The sequence below is a fragment of the Molothrus ater genome, chromosome 7 (assembly GCF_012460135.2).
Source record: "Molothrus ater isolate BHLD 08-10-18 breed brown headed cowbird chromosome 7, BPBGC_Mater_1.1, whole genome shotgun sequence".
In the NCBI taxonomy this organism is placed as follows: domain Eukaryota; kingdom Metazoa; phylum Chordata; class Aves; order Passeriformes; family Icteridae; genus Molothrus; species Molothrus ater.
The window spans coordinates 34,367,504-34,390,766 of record NC_050484.2 but is presented as its reverse complement, the minus strand read 5'-3'; the positions used below and the strand labels follow the sequence as shown (position 1 = coordinate 34,390,766).

At 40.8% G+C, this 23,263-nt stretch overlaps 1 protein-coding gene across 1 annotated transcript in view; it reads right to left on the bottom strand.

Moving 5' to 3' along the window:
- Positions 1-6,948: 6,948 nt before the first annotated feature.
- ARHGAP15 (Rho GTPase activating protein 15) overlaps positions 6,949-23,263 on the bottom strand; it is a 320,720-nt gene continuing 304,405 nt past the window's right edge. Inside the window, exon 14 of the mRNA XM_054515336.1 lies at positions 6,949-8,232. Coding sequence (XP_054371311.1) covers positions 8,049-8,232 — 184 coding nt within the window. The 3' untranslated portion in view covers positions 6,949-8,048. The remainder of the gene's footprint in view (positions 8,233-23,263) is intronic.

The following is a 23,263-nucleotide window of genomic DNA, read 5'->3' as shown; positions in this document are numbered from 1 at the left end:
TTTGGCCTTCACAGGGTAAAATCTAATCTGGATAGAAACTATTTGGGATAGGAAACAATTAAAGCTTTATGTGAGTAAATAGGAATTTCTGCAAACTGGAAAAGTATTCTAGTGCCTGAGAGGAGCCTGTAGACCCTTTGGCCATGGATCTTAAGGTTCACCTCTCTTTATTTGCTCCAAAGCAATATTTTCCTAGCAAATACCTACTGATGATCTTAGGGATAAATGGTATTGCTTCTGAGGTGGAGCCCTCCTCTTTCTCAGCCTCTAAGAACATCACAGATTTCTCTAGCGGCATCTATTTCCATAATATTTTCCATCTATATGTGCAGGTAGACTATCCAAAAAACAAAATGTGTTGTTCTATAATAGGCCAGGTTATGTATAGTGGCAGAAAATGGAAGAGGAAAATTACTTTAGGTGCTCTTTCCCTTCATAGAACAGAATCATAGGATGGTTTGGGTTGGAAGGGATCTTAAAGATCATATTGTTCCAACATCCCATGCCTTAATTCATCCCATGTCCCTCTATCCCCCTGCCATATTTGCCTAGGTTTATGAAAGCCATTTGGGATGAAAAACTGGTTCACTGAGGGCCTGCACTGTAGGAACAGCATTTCCAAAGAGGTCTCAATTACCTGAAACACAGGCTCTGTGTGAGGGGAGGAAAATATATCATGGTAAAGAGAGTGAATAAAGAGGGTAAAATGCCTCTGGAGGGTGACCATTCCCTGGACCTAATCACTTGATATGGGCCAGACCTCAGGGTCTGGACACGCACTCCTGTTGAAGGCACCTAGAGGAGCAAAGACTCATCTGTCCCTTTTATCCATTCCCGAGGCATCTACTTGACAAAACAAGGCTGACTTAAATCAGGAAAAGTATTAGTTTGCTGTGTCAGAGTTGCTGTTTCTTCCAGAATAGGTAAAAAGTGGCCCCTGTCCTCCCTCTCCTTTCTTACACCATGTCCAGCAGTCTCAGACAATGAGTAACATCTTTTTCAGCTTGTGCTGAGTCTGCTGAAGCCACTTAAAAGACCCAACTTTTCAATCCATTAGCTGGAGCTGATGTAGTCCATGATAAACTCTGGAGAACCAGGGGGGCTTTCCCCCTGTCAGATGTAAGAAATACACACAGAACAGGAGAGCACAGACCCAGAAAATGCACCAGGTCTCAATTTATCCGACTCTGTTCAATTGTCCAGTCAAGGAAATGTTTTGATTTCCAAACCCATTCATTTTTTTTTTTCCTTTTTTTCATTTTTCCCCCCTCCTCCCTTTGTTTTGGGAAATGAGAAAAATATATAAAAGCAAGTTATTAATAAAACATCTATTATGCCCATGGGACAGAGGTCCTTCCGTATTGTTCAGATGGCATGTTTATTGTTGACATCTCTCTTTTCTCTGAGTATGCACAGAACCCTGAAATCCTTTTACATTTTTAATAAGATTATTTCTTTTTTTCAATCTAGTGCAAAAAAACCGCATCTGCAATATGCATAATACTCTCAAAAACTGCAGCATCAGAGGGAAAGCACTGCCAATGGTTTTGGCTATGTGCACTTCAAAGAGACACAATGTGAAAAAGAATAGCACCAGAGGTCTCAGGAAGGTGCTCGCATTTTGCATCTCAGGGCGTGTTTGTTTAAGGTAGTTGCCTTATTTTTCAGTTCTGCCATTTGAGGTAAAGCACATCATAAGCACAAGAGGGAATTTGATTTGTTTTTCAACCAACAATGCCCCGTAAATCTGGAGTAAGCCATGCTATTGTGTTGCTTTGTCTGAACTCGGTGTCCTGTGGAGCAAGGTGAGCACCAGCTCTGTGTTCCTGCAGCACTGTGTGGCCTGGGGGTGTGTGGAATCTGTGGTTCTGTGAAAATGTGGGTCCTCCAGCTGAAAAACAAGAGTGTGCACAGCATCGCCCATGTGCCTCCCCCTGGGAGTGTGAGGATACAGCCCCACACTGCAGCTGTGCTGGGGGAGCTGATTAACTGTGCAGGACCCTTGTAGCAGGTTCCAAGCCCCATGTCCCTGAGCTGACATTTTAAATTTGCAACAACAAAGGGCAGAAGCAGTCCCTGCTCACCCTTTTACCCACCTGCCCTGTGGGTAAAAGACTGCAAGGGGCCCAAGATAAGAGTTGGTCCAGGCAGGTACCAGATAGCCAGGGTTATGTGGCTGAAGCTGCTGATGGAAATTTGGAGAGCTGCAAGGTGAAGTAGCCACAAGGGAGGAAGCAGCAGCACTGGCACATTCTCTGTATAGACAAAAATAGCATTTAATTCCCCAAATTCCCTTGTGAACCTGGTCCAGGCAATAAGGACAGTTCAGTTCTTCAGTGCAGAGCAGAAATTAGACACAAACAAGAAGCTTGATTATTTTAAGAGCTGTAAAGGGTTCAATAATGAAAATATTAAGGATTCTTCCCCCTTAGATGCTTAAGAGCTTGGTTCTAAAAGGCAGAATAGATGCATAGAGCATCCAGTGAAAGACAGAGCAAGTTATAAGAGGTGTGGCAGATCTTCCATTTGAGGGAAGGTTAAATTGATTAAGAGACAAATGAGAGGTGATGTGTTAGTGGTATATAGGAGAGTGAATTGCCAGGAGAGGTCACTCAGATGATCCTATTTAGCCTTTCCCATAAATCAAGAGCAAGCAGAGTGCTATACAATGGTACTAAAAGCTAATGAATTTAAAAGTGATACAAGTAAAATATTTTCTTACATGGTGCATAATTAACCTGGGAAATTCATCAGATACCATTAAGACAAAGAGCCTAGCAGGATTAAAAATGGATAATAAGTGACAGAAACTACATAAAGACAGAACTGTATACAGGGTGTTCAGCCATTTATTTAAAACCATTTACTGCCTGGGGCTGCAAAGAAACATCCCCTGTGGGAAAGGTTGACATAACACTGGACTTTTTCTACCTTTTTTACTGCAATGGGCAGGCTGGAGCCTGAGCAATGGGCTGGTCAAATCGCTTTCAGTATGGTCACTTTAATTTTCCAGAGCAGAGACCATACCACCACCTACCCCAAATTGTAACCAAAAAGCTTCTGAGCTGCTTCTTTGAAAGCTTTGAGACAACATATAAATCACTGGTGGAGAGGTGGTTGTTCCCTTTATGCACCAGAAATGCAGCCAAAAAAACTTATGGATAAGAGCTGAGCACAGAAATTGCATTTTGACAAAGAGGAGAGAAGAACTGTGTGGAATTTGAGTCTGCATTTTATTAACTGAAATGTGCTCTAAAATGGTGGTGTTTTGTGGATAACTAATTTGCAGTCAATCTGAACTTGCAGTGTTTCGTGGCCCCTCTTAAACTTGTTGAACAAAGCCTTCAACTTCCACTGAAGGTGTAAGGGGTGGCCCCAGGTATCTTGGAGGTGTAGACAGCCTGCTTTGGTGGGAGATGGTGGATTCCCAGCACCTTTGAAGCATTTCTGAGGGTTTAAGGGCAAATTATAGAAAGTCAGAAAACTTTACCATGGTCAAGGCATTGCAAGACAAATTTCATTCTGTTCTGTGGTCTCTGAGGTTGCCCTGCCCTTGGGTTGCAGGGCTGGGTGCCTGCAAAACCCCAAATCTCTGATTATTAGTGGTGAATTCAGGGTGTAGAATAGAAAGTGTCTGTGAGGGAGGTGAGGTCCTGGCACAGTTTGCCCAGAGTGTCTGTGGACTCCACATTCCTGGAAGTGTTCAAGGCCAGGTTGGATGGGGTATGGAACGACCTGGGATAGTGGAGGGTGTCCCTGCCCAAGGCAGGGCATTGGAATGAAGTGATTTTTAAGGTTCCTTCAAACCCAAAGCATTCTATGAGCCTACTTAAAAAGCAAGGAAAAAAAAAAAAAGATGGGTCTGAATAAAAGAGCACTAAAATAGAAAATTCTCTTTTGACACATGTGTCTCTGTGCCTCAGTTTCTCACACATTTATGTGCAGTGGCATTGCATCCCCAACTGTCATGTCCTGAGTATGGAATTCATCTTTACTTTAAACATCAATGTTTGTTTTGTGCGAAAAACAGTAGTGAGGGCTCATGTTCTCTACCCAACATGAAGTAAATCTTTGCAACAAGGCTCTCTAAGTAAAATTGGACACAATATTTCAGGTATGTTTGGAAGTATGAGGTTGTGTAGTGTAAAAATAGCCTGGAGTGATGGTAGAGGACATTCATTTGCTGTGATCACTCGTGGGAAATTGGCACAAGGATGAGATTGTTGCTTTAGTAGCATCCTGAAGCATTTCTTGAAGAGAAAGTTTTGGGTTCAGCCTGACCTCCACAGGCCACTTGTTTGTCCCTTGATCTTTAGGGAAAGGTTGTTGTTTTTTAACCCAAAGTGGGTGCTAGGAAAGGCTCCTATATTCTACAAAACAACTGCCTGGGGCTCCATTTTTGCATCCTGCAGAGCCCAGGAGCTGTGATGAGACCCACGCCTCGGATGATGCTAGCTTCCCTGAGCGCCAGGTTTCCTTCCTGCATCAGGAGCGCCCCCCTGAGGCTCTTTGCCAGCCTCCTCTGAGGATTAGCCATGTAAAATCTATACCCTGCCTGATTGCAGTGGTGACTGTGGGCCCAACTCCCTTCCCAGCTTTCTTCCCAACTCTACCCACGGTCTGTGTCCTGTGTGGAAATTGATTAGCTGAACTTTTTGAGTGCCTTGGGCTGAACGACAGCCTAAGGCTCTGCTGCAGCATGGGGTGCTTGCAAAAAAAGGCTGAGAGTTACCTGCACTGTGCTGGCAGAGAATGAAAGAACTGTTAAAATGTATGCTGCCTCCAAAAAATATTTATCTACATGTATGTAAATAAAAAGAGGAATAAAGAATTGTTCAGGGGAGTTTGTGTCCTCTTTTAGCTGTAGCTCAGCAAGTCAGTGTGTCTCATAATTGTTTTAGAAATCCTGCTTTGGAGTAGAATTTCTTGAGTTAAAAACTGACAGTCTCTCACTAAAGCTTACAATTCAATACACTGATGTTTTACCTTTATTTTAATGATAAAATTTTGTAGCTGAAAATGCCCTTTTTTGGTTCAGTTAGAGGTTTATTTCTGATATCTCCTTTTACTGAATCAGTCCCAGTTTTGTGCTCGTGCTTCTCAGATGAGTTTGAGTAGAAGATGCTCTTCACAGGGAGAAGATGCGGAGAAACAGTGATCCTTGGACATATTTGTCTCTGCTGCATTTTCAGCCTTCATTTTTCTGATCATTTACCATTAATAGCTCCTTGCTCAAAATATCTATGGCCCTTCTCAAACTGATGCTGGCTCCTGAAAAAGAAAGGTCTTCTGCAAGTCTAATTTTGACTTGCTAAATATTTAGCAGAGTTTGAGCAGAACTGCTACCAAGTGATAGTGAATATTCCAATAGCAATGTGGTGGCGGTACAGCCTTGGTGAGTTGCAAAACTTGGACACTTTTGGGATTTAGAAATGTTTATGTCCAGCAGCGAGAGTCTGTCTGAGTCCTGGGCTGTGAGCTTGGGTAATAAAGAGCAAACTGCCTGAGCAGGAGGAGAAAGAAACCCTGCTGCAGTTAAGGCTTGAACATTTATTTTTATTTTTATTTTTTTCCTACTCTTCCCCTCCTTTATCCTTCTGGTTTCTGCTGATGGCAGGGCCTGAAGGGCTGGCTAATGACTAATGGTTGAGTCAGTAATTTTTCCCATTAAATTAATGTATGTATTAAGAGAGACAGGAAGAATTGGTCTCTTGGGGAAGGAAGCAGCTTGGTAGCAAGGCATGGCCATTCCTTTGTGTTGTCGGGATGAGAAAAGAAAGGCATCTGCTACAGGCCCTGGATTTATACACTCCTCTGGTGAGAGCCACTTGTGTCCCCCCAGATTGTCTGCCCACGTCCAGGCTGCAGTGTAACAGGGCATTTAGCAGAGCAGTCAGCACTTTTGTACAATGTTCATGTAAGGAGCCCTTCAAACCCAAAGAAAAGCTCGTGTGTCCAAAAGTTTCCTTGATTTTTTTTTCCCCCCCTTTAAACCAGTTGATCTTGAGAGAGATATGGTGCATTTCATAAGCCTTGTCTTACAAAAACCAGACAAGAGGAGTCTCCATGCTCCGAAGAAAGCCTGAAAGAAGATTAATTAATTAATTAAGAATCTTTTCTTCTGAGTGCAACAGGCTCCAAGTAACAAGTGAACTTTTCATTTCCAGTAATAGCAGAAATTACTTCAATAGCATGATTGTGAGCACCCGTGGGGCCATAATGTGAATGGTCTTTATTAAGGAATAGACTGAACTTCTGACTATCTTTCTTCCAGTCATTTCCACAGGCTATAAACAGCGCCTGGTTTGTTGCTATTAAAAGAGTCTATAGATGATGATCCTGAAAAGCATCACTGTTTAAGTACTCATGGCTTGACATTAACATGAAAAATATTTTCTTGAACATAAAGTGAATCTGGGCTCTCCAGTACATTATAGTTTTGTTCAGAAGTTATTGAGCTGGATATTTGTGATACGAGGGAGATTTTTGTTTGGTTTCGTGTTTTTCATTTTAATTACTGGTCACTACCTCTCTGTTTTGCTTGATTTTTCTGACATGTGAGCAGTCAGAAAAACCATCTCAGGGCTGGTTTTTAGGTTTTCTTGGTGTTGTTTTCTGCCTGTGTTAGCACCTGATGAAAGAGCCTGGTCTTAGTTAACCATCAGGCCTCATTATTTATTTGTTCCCATAAATGACCACTCCAAGGAGTGACCTTTCCTGAATAACATGGAATTGTTCACAACAATGCTGAGTAAAAACTGAAGCAGCCCAGGATCTGCTGAGGTGATATTGAAGACATATCTCTCATGCACAGCAGACCTATGCATTAATCCTATGTTTTGGGGTCTTTAATTGCATTAAATATTTGCTTCTGGATCTGTGTTTCACACATCTTATTTACATGGTTTATTTTTCATTTTATGAACAAATCGATAACCAGACAGACTCTTTACCACACTGGATTAGTTTTATTTATTCTCTTTGAACTTGATTAAAAAGCTGTCAAACATAAGTCTACATTTTATCAGCAGAATACTTTTACAAAACAGGGTAGGAGATGTGTATAGCTGGAAACATACATTTCAAAATGAAACAATATTTGATATATTCTAGACAGTTACCCTTTTGTTTATCCATGACAACTGAAACTAACCATCAAATGCATAAATTGATTCAAGTCTAGCCAAGTAATCCTAAGGGCATATGAAAAGGCTTTTTTTTTTAAAGTTCTTTCTAGATGAATTTAATGTAGTTCACCAATAAAGCATCCTCAGGAGCACAATACAAATGCTACAGAACATGAGATAGCTGGGGAAAGCGGGCAGATGTACAGTGTGATGAAGAATCAAAATGGATGTTACATTAAAATGAGCAGTCATGCAATGTCTTCATTTCATGTACTGCGTTTAAGTAAAAATGCCAAAGTTCCAATTCCATTTTTAATTTCTTTTAGGCACTGTTATGCAAATGGTGACATTCTCATTTTGTTTGTGTTTGTTTGTTTTATTTGTTTAAAAGCATTAAATGCAATTTTTTTTCCCAGCTCTTGGGGTAGACAAATGACTATTCATCATGTCTTTAATTTTCAACGTATATCAAAGAGAAAGGTAAATTATACTCAGATTAGCTATGAATGATCTTGTGTCACTGCTTTAATTCATTGCTTTAAATATACATACTTTAATCCGTTTTCCACAAACCTCCTCAATTATTATCTGTCTTTCTGTGCCATTGCATATGTTGGTAAACAGCATTTTCTATGGTCTAGGGCCATATGCTGTATGCTCAGCTTGCAGAAAAAGTGACACTTGGAGTGCTAGCATAATGAAACTCTCAAAGGGTTAATGCAGAATACATATAGGCAAATGTTGACAATATTTTTTATTCCAATGTTTGAAAATTAGACACAAAATCATCATTAAGTTTGCACAAAATGAGGCATCTGTCACTTGAAAGAAAAAGAAATATTTCAGAAATATGTTTACAGAAATGTAAAAATATTAGACATCAAGACAGATGTGAACGTTTTCAATAACAGGCCCTGTCTGTCAGTCTTCCTCCGAGCCGAAGATCTTGCTGTACTCGCTCAGCATAAGTTCAACTATCTGATTTTGGTACAGCATGTGGACTGCCATGTTCCCTGTCTCCTTTTCAGGTCTCAGGAGTGTTGGTCCAAACACAATTCCTAAGCTCTGTGTTGACATAAGATTCACGGATTCCTTGGCTGCTATCCTGTTGACAAAAAGGAAAGAACTGGTTAAAAAAGAAGGGTGTCAGAGGAGTCACTGTTGCTCTTGAAGCACATAGAGGCACTTTTAAAATGTTTCTCCTGATAGGGGTGTTTGTTTGGTTAACTTATTCAAAAGAAAGAAAACAGGGAGGCAAGGGAAATGTCTGCCAGTGTGACAAAGAAGGAAAGGAGGGATTTTGTAGTGCCAGGGAGAAGATTCCTTGCTTCTCTTAACATGGTCTCCAGCACTGAAAGAGTTGTGAAAACCAAAAAAAAAGCCCCTTAATATAGGGCTCATATGAAACACATTCCTTCTGCTAATTTAAATCCAATAAAGTGAGTATGGTCTGAAATGGATGGTGAAATTTATGTAACTAAAGACTTTTGCATGCCTTATCCTGACACAAAGTTTCTTGAAAGACACAGAGACCACATACCTTAATGAGATGACTTAGAAAATAATGGTAAGGATTATAACCTTTGATATCTTTATTACTCACAAAATTACAAGAGAAGGACTATTATTATTAAAAGTTGATCTTGTGTCTATATTAAGACTTAATATTCCTGTGGAAAGGGCATTAAGGATGGAGAAGTCTGGTCTAAGAACAGTACAGGTTTAATGGATGGAGTTTAGATAGGAAGTTTGGCATAAATCTCTGCAGTGGTGAGTACAGACTAGGTAGAAATCCATTTCCCTCAACCCTCCAGAATATATTATGTATCCTAGGGTTGGAAAGACTAGTAAATGAAGACACATATTTTATAAATAAATTGCACAGCTCCACCAAGGAATGCAAACTAAATGTAGCTTTATTATGTAAATGTTTGAATTTATGGATGCCTCCTTAACCTGCTAGTTTTAACTCCAGTATTCCAAGTGGATTGTTGAAGCCAAGTTCTGCTTTCCCCCCCTCTCTTTGTCACTCATTTACCTTTTCAAAATCCAGAGAGCCATTTAAAAGCCATCACAGCTGTCTCTGTTTTGCCATACCTGTAGCTGAACTTACAGCAAGCCACATTATAAGGGAAAGAAACTTTGTGAGACCTAACGGCTCCAGGTACTCAGAAAAGTGTTTCTTTCATGTTAGTGGGTGGGTCACACAGCAAAAAGCATCTCTTGTGGATTTGTGCCAATCTCATCGTTTACCACATTCCTGGAGCATCAACACTCATGCTTTTTTTTCCCCATATATAAATAGGAAGAATTACTTCTGCCTCATGCTAGTAACCGTGGTGTCCATTGCACAAAACACTCTCCATATGGCACTAATCAGATTGGCTTAACTATTAGTTTCTTAAAATATAGCATCTTCATTAATTTTTTAAAAAAATTAATTATCTTTCCTCTGTGGTAATATTAATATATCATCTCTTCTCTTAGGAGTTCAGAAAGTCTCAAAAGTTAGAAGTTTCATTGCCAAGCGACTGTGTGGGCTTCTGATGGATGTCACACATCTTTATCACAATTAAAAATGTTACAGAGGTGATGAGATTGTTTTGCTTCTTGCCACTTATGCAGAGGCATGTACAGAAAGCTTGGGGATCTCTCCAGGAGAGAGATTTGATTTCTGTTGAGCTTGTTTTGTGGTAAAAGTTGGAAACTTCATAACGTATTTGGAGATGACATCAGCAGGAGTAGAGATGCATGTTCACTGGAGGGGGAAATTCAGCAGCTTTGTCTGGGGTAACTGTAGAAATAATCAATTTAGCAGCATCAGCCATGGCTTTGAGACAAGAGGATGCTGATGATGGATAGCACTGATGGAGCTGAAGGAGAAGCCCCTTGCAGGGAGAAGGAAGCAATGGACCATGGATGAGGAAAATCAGGGTGAAGAAATGTGGCAACAGAGCTCAGTTTACTGAAGGGACTGGGGGACTGCCTTCCTTTGCCTGTAAAATGTGGAGCAAGGTGTTGAGACCCCCTGTTCCTGATGGGGACACAGGAAATGTGTGGAAGATGCATGGCCAACCCCTCTGCTTTTGCTTGCCATCTTCCGGAAGGAGAATAATTTCCCTGGTTTATTCTGGAAATTTCATCCTTCTTGTGACATCCTGGCAAAGTCCAGGCATGATAACATCTCCCAGCAATCAGGAGGTGGGGATATGGCATGAGGCAATGGAGGCTGTGCTTGGTGTGTGCTGGTGATGGAGAGGAACTGACTGTGGCTCATACATAACGTGGCATTAAGAAAATTTGTGTAAATTTGTGTTCCCTGAACTTAATGCTAGAATAAGCAGTACTGTATTGAGAAAGTGTCTTGAAAATCCTTGATATAACATTGCATTTCCACTTGTTTGCACCATAAGAACAAAAAAACCCATAAAGCAAGTGAACTTGGAAACATGGAAAGTCTGAATAGTTAAATATGTGGTAAAAGACAGCTACTGAAGAAGTAGAAGGAAGGAACTCAATCCACCCTGAACAGAATAATTATAAGTTTTGGACTTTATGTCTTTTTGGATTACAGACATTTACCAAAGAAATTCTATAACTGATATTTTTATCATCTCTCTACAAAAGAAGAAGTCAGTGCAAATCAAAACAAAATATGCACACTTAGTTATTTCACTATAGCTACTAGGAGAAATTGAGTTGTTAAAAGAGAAAATATTGAAAAAATGGACAAGAATTCTTTTTTTGGCAAGAAAAAGAGCAGAAAGAGTGACACACCATTTTCAACATAAAGAGTGAAAGGAAATGCCAGAGGTACTTTTTGTCAAGCCCAAATGAAAGGAGCAATGATCCATCAATTTAAGGTTATTTTAGAAACAATCTATAATCCGGTGCCACAGATGTTGGAACCATATCAAGAAATTGTTGGGTGCTATGCTGCACAAGATTATTATTTTTTTTTCCCTCCAAAATAACAGAGTGTCAAGAATGTCTTCAGTCCTTAAAATCACAAGTCAGGAGAAACGCAGAAAATACAGTTCTCATTATTAATAGTAATGAAACTAATGATGAATTAAAACAGCAGAAGTGTCTGATAGGAGGGCTGTAATGTCAATGGCACATATATAAGGAAAAACACTTGGAATTTATGCTTTGGCTGTTGCCAAGGCAACTGCAAGCTGGAAAATGTGTGACGGAGAGCAGGGCAAGCCTACAGCTAAGAGGGTCATTGTATGGTGACTTGGCTCTCTAGTTCCATTAAACCTACACTTTTCAAACTCTCTAAATAAAATCATTATTAATTTTGACGTTTGGAAAGCACACTGGATTACTGCTCCAAACACAGTAGGTGTTGGGAAATGGTCTTCATCCATTTTTACTTTGTAGTTAACTGCTGAGGAGGAGAAAGGGTTTCCACAGTGACTCTGACTCCTCAACATCTTAATATTCCTATTGCACATAAAACATTGGGGAATTCAGTGTGCTTAGGGAGGAAAATCCCATTGGAAAGGACACTGTTTTACTGTAGGCTGGAGAGTGTTGGAGGGTACAGCCAGCTGCTTTGACAACTGCTCACTTTTACTTTCTTATCCTTTTCCAGCCTACAAGGATTTAATTTTGCTCAATGTCAGAGGCATTTCTACCCTTAGCAGAACTGGTTTTAGCCATGCCTGGTATTCTTTCACTGCTTTAAATTATATTTAAGGGTAACTTTTCAATAGGACAATCCTGTTATTCTTCCATGAACTGGTAATATAGACTGTGACAAAAGGACAACACATTACAAAATGAGGGGGTCAGAAGAGTAAGAAGGGGTCACTTGGTATGAGGTTATGGGCTAGAATGGCAGGTGTAGGAAATGCCATCCCCTGAATTCAGTGGAGGGACAGAGGGATAAAATGAGGTTTTGTTGTTATCAGAATCCTGTCCTCCAGTTATGCACAATATTTGTGTTCACTAGGGAAGTCTCTGCTGCCACTAGAGACAGAAACCAAGACCAACACAGAGGCCAAGAGAGATTAAAGATAAATAGGAATAAATGGAACTCCACCAAAAAAGATTAAAAATGCTGTATTTGTGTCATCTCTCCTCTTGGTTTAGGAACTAACCTTATGGAATCAGGACCCAGCCCCTCTCTGAGTGGGGTGTTCCATGACAGCTCATTTGGGAGGGTTTTGTGGCTTTGCTGAACTGTGCTGGCAACCACTGTCATCGCCAGAGTTGCCCACCCTCATGGATGATGGGACTGATTTGAAATGTAAGTTCTTGTGAACTGCCTTAATAGGTCAAAGTGTGTGCCTCCCATTGATTCACTTTGCCAATAATTATCCTCAAATTAGCCAATGTCTCTTTCCTATCTTTTCTCAGGCATATGCAAATGTAATGTTGTAGCTTAAGGACTTGGCCCTGGTAAGGGCTCAGCTGCCTTCAGCTCTCCCCAGCAATAATTTTGTTAACAGGCCTCTTCACTGCACTGGTACAGGCCAGTTTTTATGCAGCAGCTTTCTGACTTCTGGTATTGCAGAGCTCCCAGTCAGTTTGTTAAAATTTGTCTCTTATGATGAACAGCTTTCAGCTCAGCATTTTACGCTCCTCTCCTTCCCAAACGCTGGTTCACAGGAGTTAAAAAATAACAGGTATTACATACTTTGCTTTAGAGACAAGACATTTGGGAAAGAATCATCCAACCTTGAAATAAAATCTTTATTGAAAGCAATTCTACATCCATGCCAGTCAGATACATTGTATGATCAGAGGAGGTGTCCCAGGGGAAAGCTCAGTGCTGTAGACAGGGTTGATTACTTGGACCTCCTGTCAGTTCTTAAGTCATTGACAGTGGCTGAGACATTCAGTACAACTTTGTTTTCTTTATTTGGAAGTAAAGTTAATATACTTACCTTAACTGTGCCAAATGTACTGGAAAATAACCTGATAATAAAACGTACTGTCCTAGGAAGTGGTAATGTCTGTGTGTGTATAAGCACATTTTTGCAGGGCTTTTGCAGCTGGGTTTTCAGTGTTAGGAAGGAACCACAGCTATAACATGAAGCACAGATAACCTGAACTATCAGGTTTTTTCCTCAACATATTTCCTTTTCGTTTAAGGCCTGTTACACACTTTCCTGAGATACAGTATATCACAGCCACATCATTTTCTGTCATCAATTTATTTCAGTTCAGCTGCAGTCGCTGATTCTTGGGAAGAACCTGAGTGGGTTTTGGTACTAAAAAGACAAGTGAACTTCAGTCTTTGAGAGTCCTCTTAAATAGGGGTCCTATAACAGATCAAAGCCTTGCAGAGATATCCATACCCAACTGGTTTCTCTCTGAGGAGAGAAACCAAAATACATTGTGGAGGAAGAGGGAAGGGCCTATGCATTACTTAACTCCAACCTGGGAACCTTATGGAGGTAGCTGGTGGTCAGGGAGCCCCTGATGCCACAAACTCTATTTGTGTCAACTGTTCACTTCCTTGCACTACTACAGAGATAAATTTCAAATTCAGCACTAAATTCAGATTCTTGATATTTTATGAGTGCAGACCAAACCTCTTTATTATCTATGTCCTGGCTGTATGGGCGATTTGCTCAGGTGCATTGCAGTGACATTCACCAGGTGGTGAAGCTAAGCAGATGCAAACATCATCACTGGAGTCCTCAGCTTGTGAGATCTGTACACTGTGATGGGAATAGGGAGATTGGTGTGTACGGAACTGAGATCTGAGGCTTCTGCTTATAGAGGAGCTCCAAAGCACCACAATGTCTGTCCTTTTCCAAATGTGCCGTGTAGTTTCCTTCACAGCAAACAAGCACAACTCAGGGGTCACAGTGCACTAATACAGTTTTAAGCTAGTTGCACCTAGCTGTGTAAAACATGAAGGCATTTTAAATCCCTGTTTGTTCCATAGGTAGAATTTGAAACAATGGCTAGGCTGGTAATAGAGAAACCAGGTCATGGTGTAGGATATGTTACAAGAGAGGTCAGAAATAGTTCAGACATACTTGAGAGCTTGCTTTTGCTGAAAATAGCCTCGATGGCTCCTGGCCTACAGAAACTCCATAGGCTTCCTGTGCTCTGCAGCTGTGGGTTCGTGTTACAGCACTTTGGGAAAAATCCCTTCTCTTCAGTTGCTCTGGGATACAAGAAGGAGCACTCAATGCTGTCTTCCTCCACAGACCAGGCTTTAAATGTGACCATTGGGTGGCTATATATAGTACCTGGACAGCTGACAGGGCCCTGGTGGAGAATGGGCTTCCTCAGGGGATCCCCTGCATATCTCACAGCACGAGCCCTTCCCTGGATGAACTGCCTTGGAGCCTGGCCCTAAATGAGAATAATAACTAAACTAACGCTGAACATTGCTTCACAGTTGGCTGAATAGACTGTGAAAAGCTGAGGAAAGGCATTTATTCTGGCTTAGCCTGGTTTAATAAGAGAACAGTTAAAAATAAAGCCTCCTCAGCACTGGGTGAACTTTGCTTCCCATGCGACGACCCTGCAGAAGAGCGTGTGGGCTCTCGCCTTTGCACACACCTCACAGAACGCCTGTCTTGTGGAGAAAGGCTTCATCTGTGGCTGAGGGCAGCATGTAAAAACACATTTGGGTATCTAAAGATACTGCAGCCTCTACAGTCAGGAGGAAATGCCATTCAGGAAAGTGCTTTGGAGAAGTCCTGCTTGTTCTTCTGCACAAGGGGAGGTGCTCCTGCTCCACTGAGGAGCTGTGAGGGGGTGGGTAACAGTTTATCTGCACCTCAGCCTTGGGTTTGTTTGTTTTTCTGGACATCTTCTGAGTCACAGAAGCTCCAAAGGCAGGAGGGGCACACTGGTGCATGGACAGCAAGGGCAGGAACCTATCACCACATTGTGGCTCCACCAAGGCTCCACCTCATACCAAGGTATGGCAAAGGATCAGGTCCCACTCCCCCAAACCAAATTGTATCAAAGAGATGGATTCAATATCTTTCCACAAAATCTTCCCTATTACTAAAATTCCTGGTCTCTCTTTTGGAAAACTGATCCAACTGGTTGACCTGCTAAGTTCTTCCATTTACTGACAGCCAGCACTCTGTCCTCCCAGTTTGGCTTGGGTTTTAGCTTTTTGTGTGTGAATGCAAACTGGTTCTGACTGGTGCTCTTAAGAAGACAGGTCTGTCTAGTCCACGTTGCTGTTGTGCCTGCAGTTTGCCTCTTTGGGCACAGCTTTTGGTAGGACCCAGCTGAAGGCCATGAACTTCCCCCCAAGGAGCATCCTGGACTCCTCTGCCTGCAGCTCTGTGCACAAGGCATTCATTTCTGCCTTCTTTCGTAGCCCTGTAGCAGCAAATTCAGCTCAAACAAGAGCAAATCCCTGCCCAGAAGCCACACAGGCACTGTGAGCATGAGCCTCTCTTTGAGGAGGGGATGGGAGTGAGGAAAACCCCCCGTGGCAGATATTGGGCAGAGGCTGATGTACTTAGAGGTGTTTGGATAGTAGATAAAGGCAGTGTGAGACTACATAGAATAATAAGTGTTCAGACAGAAGTATACCACCTTAGTGCCTAAAATGCTTTTTTAGCTGGTGGTGTAACTTCTGCTATGCTTGAATATTTTTTAAATTTATTTAAAAAATAACTTCTGATATGTTTTTTTCTCCAGAACAACTAACGTGCTGTAAAGACCAACCTGTCATAGTTCCTGGATTTGTATGCTTTTGTGGCCTGGGAAGTTCAGAAGGAAACAGATAGTTTTAAATAAATAAAGCTTTAACTTTTTAAATGGCTTAAATATTTTTGTTCAAGAATGCCCGAAGCTTTCTTGTAACGTTACAAATAACAAGCAGTTAGTAACAATCTCGCTTAAATCAGAAATTGTAAATATAGAACCTTTATCATCAGCACAGCACATCCAAAAATGTCTTTGTAAAATAAATCAAATTATATGAGTTAATTGATTCCAGGCAACATCAGCAACTGCAGGTGGAAACTGAATAACAGGATGTTTATTAATGAGGGACTATTAATCAAAATTGACAATATCAATTCCTGTTTCTTTTATTTGAATTCTACCTGCAAAATCCATGAACATACTCACTGGATTTTAAAATAAAAATTTAAAAGTAAAGAAAATGCTGACACGTGGGATTTTAGCTTTAGATGTAGGGCTATTTGTTTAAACAGCAAAAGGATATCTAATCCAATTTGACAGGCAATGCCAAAGATGCCAGTGGTAATTAATTAGCACTTAATTTAGACCACAGAACAACAGGATATGGAATTGGTGCTCAGTGCCATTTCCCCTTAGGCTTCATCTCATGAGGGTCAGGAGTATGGCTGTTGCATTGAAGGTCAGTAAATAAATTGGGGGAACACATTGACACTGGACTTTTCATGATAGATATCCTTCACCCTTATTGCTGCCTCTGGCTATGGCTGATGAGAAAAGGACTGCAATTGTTCTGTGAAGAATGTTGTGGTGCCCAGGCTCAAGTGGAGCAAGGTGGTGCCTGAGCTCAGGAGCCCAAGAGTCACCGTGCTGGCAGAGAAATGCCCCAGCTCTGTGCCTGGGCTGGAAATAAACTCCTGACTGCAGCACAGAAAGCTTGAGGAACTCTGACAGGCGAGAAAATTCACTTTAAAAGCAGCCCTTAAGTTTGCTAGATTTGTGAGCTTAGCTTTAGATTAAGCATAATTAAAATCAAGGGAAGATTTTAAAGTGAGGTTAGAAACTAGGTCAGCAAGGGAAAAAACACGTTTCCTTATTATCCTCTTGTCTTTGTCTTAATAATATTTGGTGCTCCTCCATAGAGCTAAAGGCTCTTAATAAAGGTGGATTAATGTTATTAACAGCATTGTTTCCTGATGGGGACACCGAGGCTTTGATGTGCTTAATGATGGACAAACAGAAAGTATGTGGCAAAAAAACAGAGCCACCAGCTCTGGTTTGTACCTCAGTGAGAGAAGCCACTCTGAGGAGCACACCCAGAGCAGGGGGGGTATGGAAAACACACAGGAGACCCTCTGTCCCTTCTTCCCAGAGGCACATCAACTGCATTCTTTGGTTCAGATTTACTCATATGAAAGGTAGAAAGATGATGAGACTCTGTATTATGATTTAAGCCTCCTGCTCCCAGTAAAATTAGCGCATCTGTCAGACACTTCTAAGCTCTCTCTCCCAGTAATCTCTTCCTTTCTAGGAGAGCCTCGGGTGGAAGGTGCCAGCACTGCCACAGGTGTTCAGTGATGTTACAGCTTTCTGAAATCACTTCCACAAACTGCACCTTACTATGCCTAAGTAGTGCAGTTCCCCATGTCCCACAGGGAGCTGAGCAATGGGAGCTTCAGTATTTACAGCAGGGTGGCTCTGGTTGCACATCCCAGCAGCACTCCACTGGCACAGTTTTATGCCCTTGGTCCCCTGAAGGGCTGTCTGCATTGCTACATCATGAAAACACTGAGCTAGGCAGCAGTCTCTGCTCAGAAAATGTATTTTGGAAGCCCCAGGTTAAGAGTTATTTTAACTTTCACTTCATCACACCCTTTGCAGCATCTCTCTCTGGGCAGTGAGTGAAATTTTGATTACTCTGAAAGTCACTGACAAAAAATCCCAGAAACTGGAAGCCACAATGGAGTCAGAATTTTACCTTATATGAGCTTAACTTTTCTCATTTTGGATGATATCTACTTTTACTAAGTGGAGTTACTGCTTTTGACTATGTTCAATCTATAACCTCTTGCAGCCTTCAATTACAGCCTTTTTGTGCTATAATCCAGTTGACAGCAAATAACTCAGCCCTGGATATGACAGGTTTACTTTCTGACTTAGAGCCCAGAAGGGTCAATTGAGTGGAATTTCAGCCTGGGATGTTGAGCTCTAGACATCCTTCTCAGAAATTCATCTTTGCTTGTGGGTCTAGATTAGCCCATGAAAGACAGAGGTTCACTATCAACACATTGGTTTTGTCCAGTGTCATGAATTAATTATTCAGTTCTGTGAGAAACGCAGTAGTTTTTGATATTGAATATGGCAAAGAATTCCACAAAAGTCAGGGAACAAACTCTCAACAGAGTTTTTGTTTTTCTGTGAATTTTTGTATCACAGAATCACTGAATCATTTGGTTTGGAAAAGACCTTCAAAAATACCAAATCAAAGCATTACAATTACTTCATAAATTACTTTTTTTCAAGTCTTTTATAAATAATGGAAAAAATTCAAATGTTGGCCTATTAACTGTCCCCAATATAAAAAAAAATCAATTTTTTTAATCCCATATTGTCACTATCTTGTTGTTTAAAGTGAAAGTCTTTTTGTAGTCTATCTACCCAACAGAGATAATTTTCTATGGATCTGACCTCAACCAGGATTCCTCCTCTCCCAGGTTCAGTTCTGAGCTCTCCACAAGCTAGGATTGCAATATATCTGCACTGCATTTGTATCAGATTTGAAAGATGCTTTAACATGCCTCCCAGCACCACGATTGTTTCAGCCCTGATACTGAGCACGAGTAGGATGAACGCAGCTCTTAAATGCACTAGTGAGTATGTGCCACGAGTCTTTGATTTCTTTAAACTTATTTACATTTTACTCGCCCTTGAGCAATGAATTTACTATGTCAGCATTGTCTTTTCTACTTACACTTTGTCTGTCTTGTCCGCTCACCTTAGCTTGATGTTTATTTTTTTGTGCACATGTTTAGTCTGCTGCACTAAATGCAGGGACTGCCTGGAGTGGAGGATTTTCCATATATTGTGTCTTTCTAAGAAGCACCCTTTGTAGTACTGCAAGTTCTGCAATATTTCCTGGCTTTAAACTAGCTTTGAATTTTCTCATTAGCTCCTTTAAAGTCAAATACCCATTCACACATGTGCTGGTCTCAGATGACTCTGGTCTAACTGCCTCAGATACTTTACAAAGTCTTTATACTCTACACAGTCTACCTCTCTCAGTATTTGTATTTCTTTCATCTTTGAAGCTTCAAGTGACCAGATTTGCCAATATCTGCTTCTGTCTAACCCTGATCAAAATCCACAGTTAAAAACAGTGATGAGAAAACATACATGAGTCTCTTAGAGCTCCTAACCCAAACCATGTTCTACAGAGATTGAAGGATTTAGGAACAACAGGGACAATCTTGCTGATATCAAAACCCTGATATCAGTCATCAGTCTTTGGACAACTCACACACAGTAAGGAGTTTTCAGGACATCTCTCTGTAGATGCTGCCTCTCCAGCAGAAAAATGTCTAGCCTGAAGTGAATGTTTGTAAATGGGTTTACAAACTTAGAAAATGCCTCTTTAGAAAGCACACATTGTAGTCTCAGGATGCAGAGCTGGATAAACTTAATTTAGTATGAGAAGTAATGGAAAGCTCTTACTATATAGTTTGGAAAGGTTAAGCAGCTCCTCACCATAGAGGCCAGGTGAGATCCAAAACGTGTTCAACAAGACTTGAAATTTGCCCTGTGACAGAAATCTCAGTGCTGGCTCTGAGTCCAGAGCAGCTGCAGTGACTTCCATGGGGTAGATGTTCTGAAGAAACGAAAACTCCTTATCCTGATGACACTTTTATGAGACCCTTACCCAGACATGGAAACAATCTGGGTTGTCGGAGGTGGTTAAAGTTGCCTGCTACTACTGCTGCCACAGCCCTGTGGAAATCCTCTCTGGACTGAGAGTTTGAACAAGGCAAACTGATGTTCCCAGTAAACTTCACTTGCTGGAAAGCTTCCATATGCTCTGGGGCTGTCCCACATGCCCTGGGCTGACTGCATGGTGGCTGCTGATGGTGTTTGGTGAAGGCCTGCACTTGGCAGTGTGGATGGCAATGATCTGGGAGGTGAGAACAGTTTCCAGATGGATGAAGTGCTATCCTGAGGTGGTCTGGGGAGCCTGAGCCTAGTGCTGACACGGAGAACATGGTGCAAAAAAGTTTGTGCTTTTCTGTGAAGGTGCTGGGAGAGCTACAGGAGGAGCCGTAAAAATTACAGAACTTTTCTGAATTCCTTTTTCTTGACTTATCTCCATGGCAAGGGGTCTTCTTTTGGAAGACCACAGCAAAGCTTTGGAGAGGATGTGGCAGTGCAATCTAATGTTAGGGCTGAGGTGGGTGTAAAATCTTCAGTTTAGAGGAGGTAACTGGTTGCATCTTGTGGACCAGGGGAGGAGGCAAATTGGCTGGAGAGAGCTGCTTCACAGATTTATGATTTTACATAGCGCCATAATGCGTAATGTACGAAAAGATAAATATTTTCCATTCAGCAACATCTTGCTGTATTTTCATCTAACTCTATAATTTTAATTATAAAGTGAACATAACCTGTATCAAATTATGATTTTGTTAACATATTGAATGAGGACAAGAAAAATAAATACCAGATTTTATACTGTACAGGCACATGAAGGTATAGTAAAAAAATCTGGTTTCCTTGACCACATTGTCATAATATGCATATATAACTGCTTATTGAATCCAGGCTGTGTAGACAACAGAAAGAACACTGGCTCCATACCATCACAATGCATGCCCACAACAAAGAGGAGGAAAGAACAGGCTCTTTCATTGTGTGTTTCTAACTATTACTAACAGAAGGGCTAAAAACTACCTCTGTCTGAAGTGTATCTATACACCCATGCATAAGTTATTAACTGGGTTCTCTCAGCACAGTTGCTGAAAATATTAATATATTCAAATTATATTCTAGCTACTGCAAAAACAGTAGATCAGACAAATGTATTAAAATCTCTTCAGACAAAAGGAGTCATGTTATTTATAAAGTTCCTCCCCCCCTGCTCCTCACTGGAACACAAACCTTCATTGTATAGAGTACACGAGAATGCAAGATGATCCTTTAGATGTCAAAATGTGGCTTAAAGTTTGAATGTAATCATAAAACAGTGACTCCAGCACTCGCCATAAACAAATTGTCACTGGCATTATGTAACTTGGACTATTCACAAAGTATAAAAGATGGGAAGAATAAAAGGTGGCTGCCAAACACTATGGGCCAAATCCAAAGGTCGTGCCAAATTGCGCCAGTGGGCTGGGAATTGCAAACCCAGCGTGGAATTCGGATTTACACTCCTCGGTTCTTGGGCTGCCTAGAGTGAGATTAAGGCTATTTTTTATTCAGTTTGTCAGGAAGGCAGCAAGGCAGCAACCAGTGGCTTCTGCAGCCCCCCTGCTCGCTCTTAGTGGGAGATGGGAAAGCGGGATAAAAGTTTCCTAATTGCCACAGAACCCGTTTTTTGTACAGAGTGGCTTTCTGGGCTGCAAGCAGGCACAGTCAGCCACCAGCAAGGCAGCCAGGAAAGGGAGGCATCACTCTCAAATCTGGTGGTCTTGAATTTTTCATGTTACTATTATGTAGGGTGCTGCCTCTTTGGGCTGAGACCCTGCCTTCCACCCGGACTCCTCTGGAAAACTGATTAATGAGGGAAGACCATTCACCAAGGCAGAAAGTCTTGTTTGTGACCAATCATTAGTTTATACTTTCCTTCGGTCCAGGCTTTAGGTGTAAAGTATATCTGAAAGCAAATGTGCTGCACAGATTTAAATTGTAGCTAATGGTTGTGTTAATGCCCCACCAAACTAGGTGGTTGCCCACTCCTGCTTTCCCCCCCATCCTTCCTTTAAAAAGTAAAATGACATTTTTTTACCCAGCCTGAAATAATTGCTGAAGCAGAGATACTGGTTTAACTCATTATGAGTTATTAGTGGAAAAGTGGGTCTCAGAAGTATGTTACATCTGAAATATTTTTCGTCACTTGAACATGTGCCGTCCAGAACTGGCCCTGTTCTACCAGGCACTGGGAACAAACACTTCGCATTCACAGATGCTCCTAATTTGGTGTGGTTTGGAGTGTAATTTAGATCAAACGTATCCATGTAAATGAGTCAGGGTTTCTTAATTAGGTGCCTCCAAAGAAAAAACTTGGACCACATCAGTAGGTGTGGGTGTGGTGCCCACAGTACTGGAATCTTTCTATAGATGAAGCTGAGTTTTGTTCAGGCATACCATAGGTTTTTCTTTCCATTTTTATTTTTTTCTTTCTTTTTTTTTTTTTTTTCTAAAGCACAATAATAAATCTGCAGATGGCATAGACATAAAGACGCTACTTCAGAGGAGCTGTCTAAAACACTGTCTCTTTGGCAAATGCCTTAAAGTAGGTCATTCTGCTGTGATTTAGGTTTATATTTCATTGCCAGCTTTTTGTTCCCATTACAAGTAGAGTGCATTCCAGTCCACAGATTTGCTCTTCTTCTTTTTTTTTTTTTCTGATTGGTTTTTATTTACAAGAATTTGTAGATTTTCATAAGAAAATGGCCAATAGCCCTGTCAGAAGTAGTAATCATGCACTTGACCACAAAAAGAGATGTATGAAGGTGATAGCCTGCAAATATTGGAATGTAAATTACCATTCTCTGGAACGAAAAATTGTATTGATTCTCTTAACATGGTGATTGAAATGATTGTTGCATCTTTTGCAGTGTGTGAAAAAGGATTTGATCTAATGTCATTCCAGAACCCTCACAGAGCAGGGCCCTAGTTGTTCAGGTATTTGCTTTTGCTTTTTATATCTTTGTCACTGAAAATCATGTATTTTATATCTTATTTAAAAAAAAAAATCAAGGTCTGTTTTCCCATCAAAGTGCTGGGGGTTTTACACGCCAAACTCTCACTAGCCTTAATGAATTACCTGCATAAATTACCTTTCAATCAATAGTAGAATAGATCCTATTGTGTTATATTAATTATTTTGCACAGAACACTGACATTTTGGCCTTAAAGCCTTTTTTTTTTGTTTTGTTTTTTTAAAGTTCCAATGAATATCTGAGAAACTTCAAACAAATTATTTATTTCACAACCTTAATTCTGAGAAAAAATACGTATCTTTAGGCACAAAAATGAAAAACATTGCAATTTACCCTTTGATGACCTTGTTGTGGACATTAGTGTGTTAGGCCCCAATCTCCCCAAATTAAAAAAAGAAAAGAAGGGGGACAGAGCCATTGTAATGAATTGAGCATTCCTAATTTTGGCCAACAAAAAAGGATTTGAGCTGGAAAGAACACTAACCCCAAGCAATATTAAGAGGTTACAAAATCCCATAAATTAACTCCGCCGGTGATATTTTGCTAAAGCTGATGCGAGTGCAA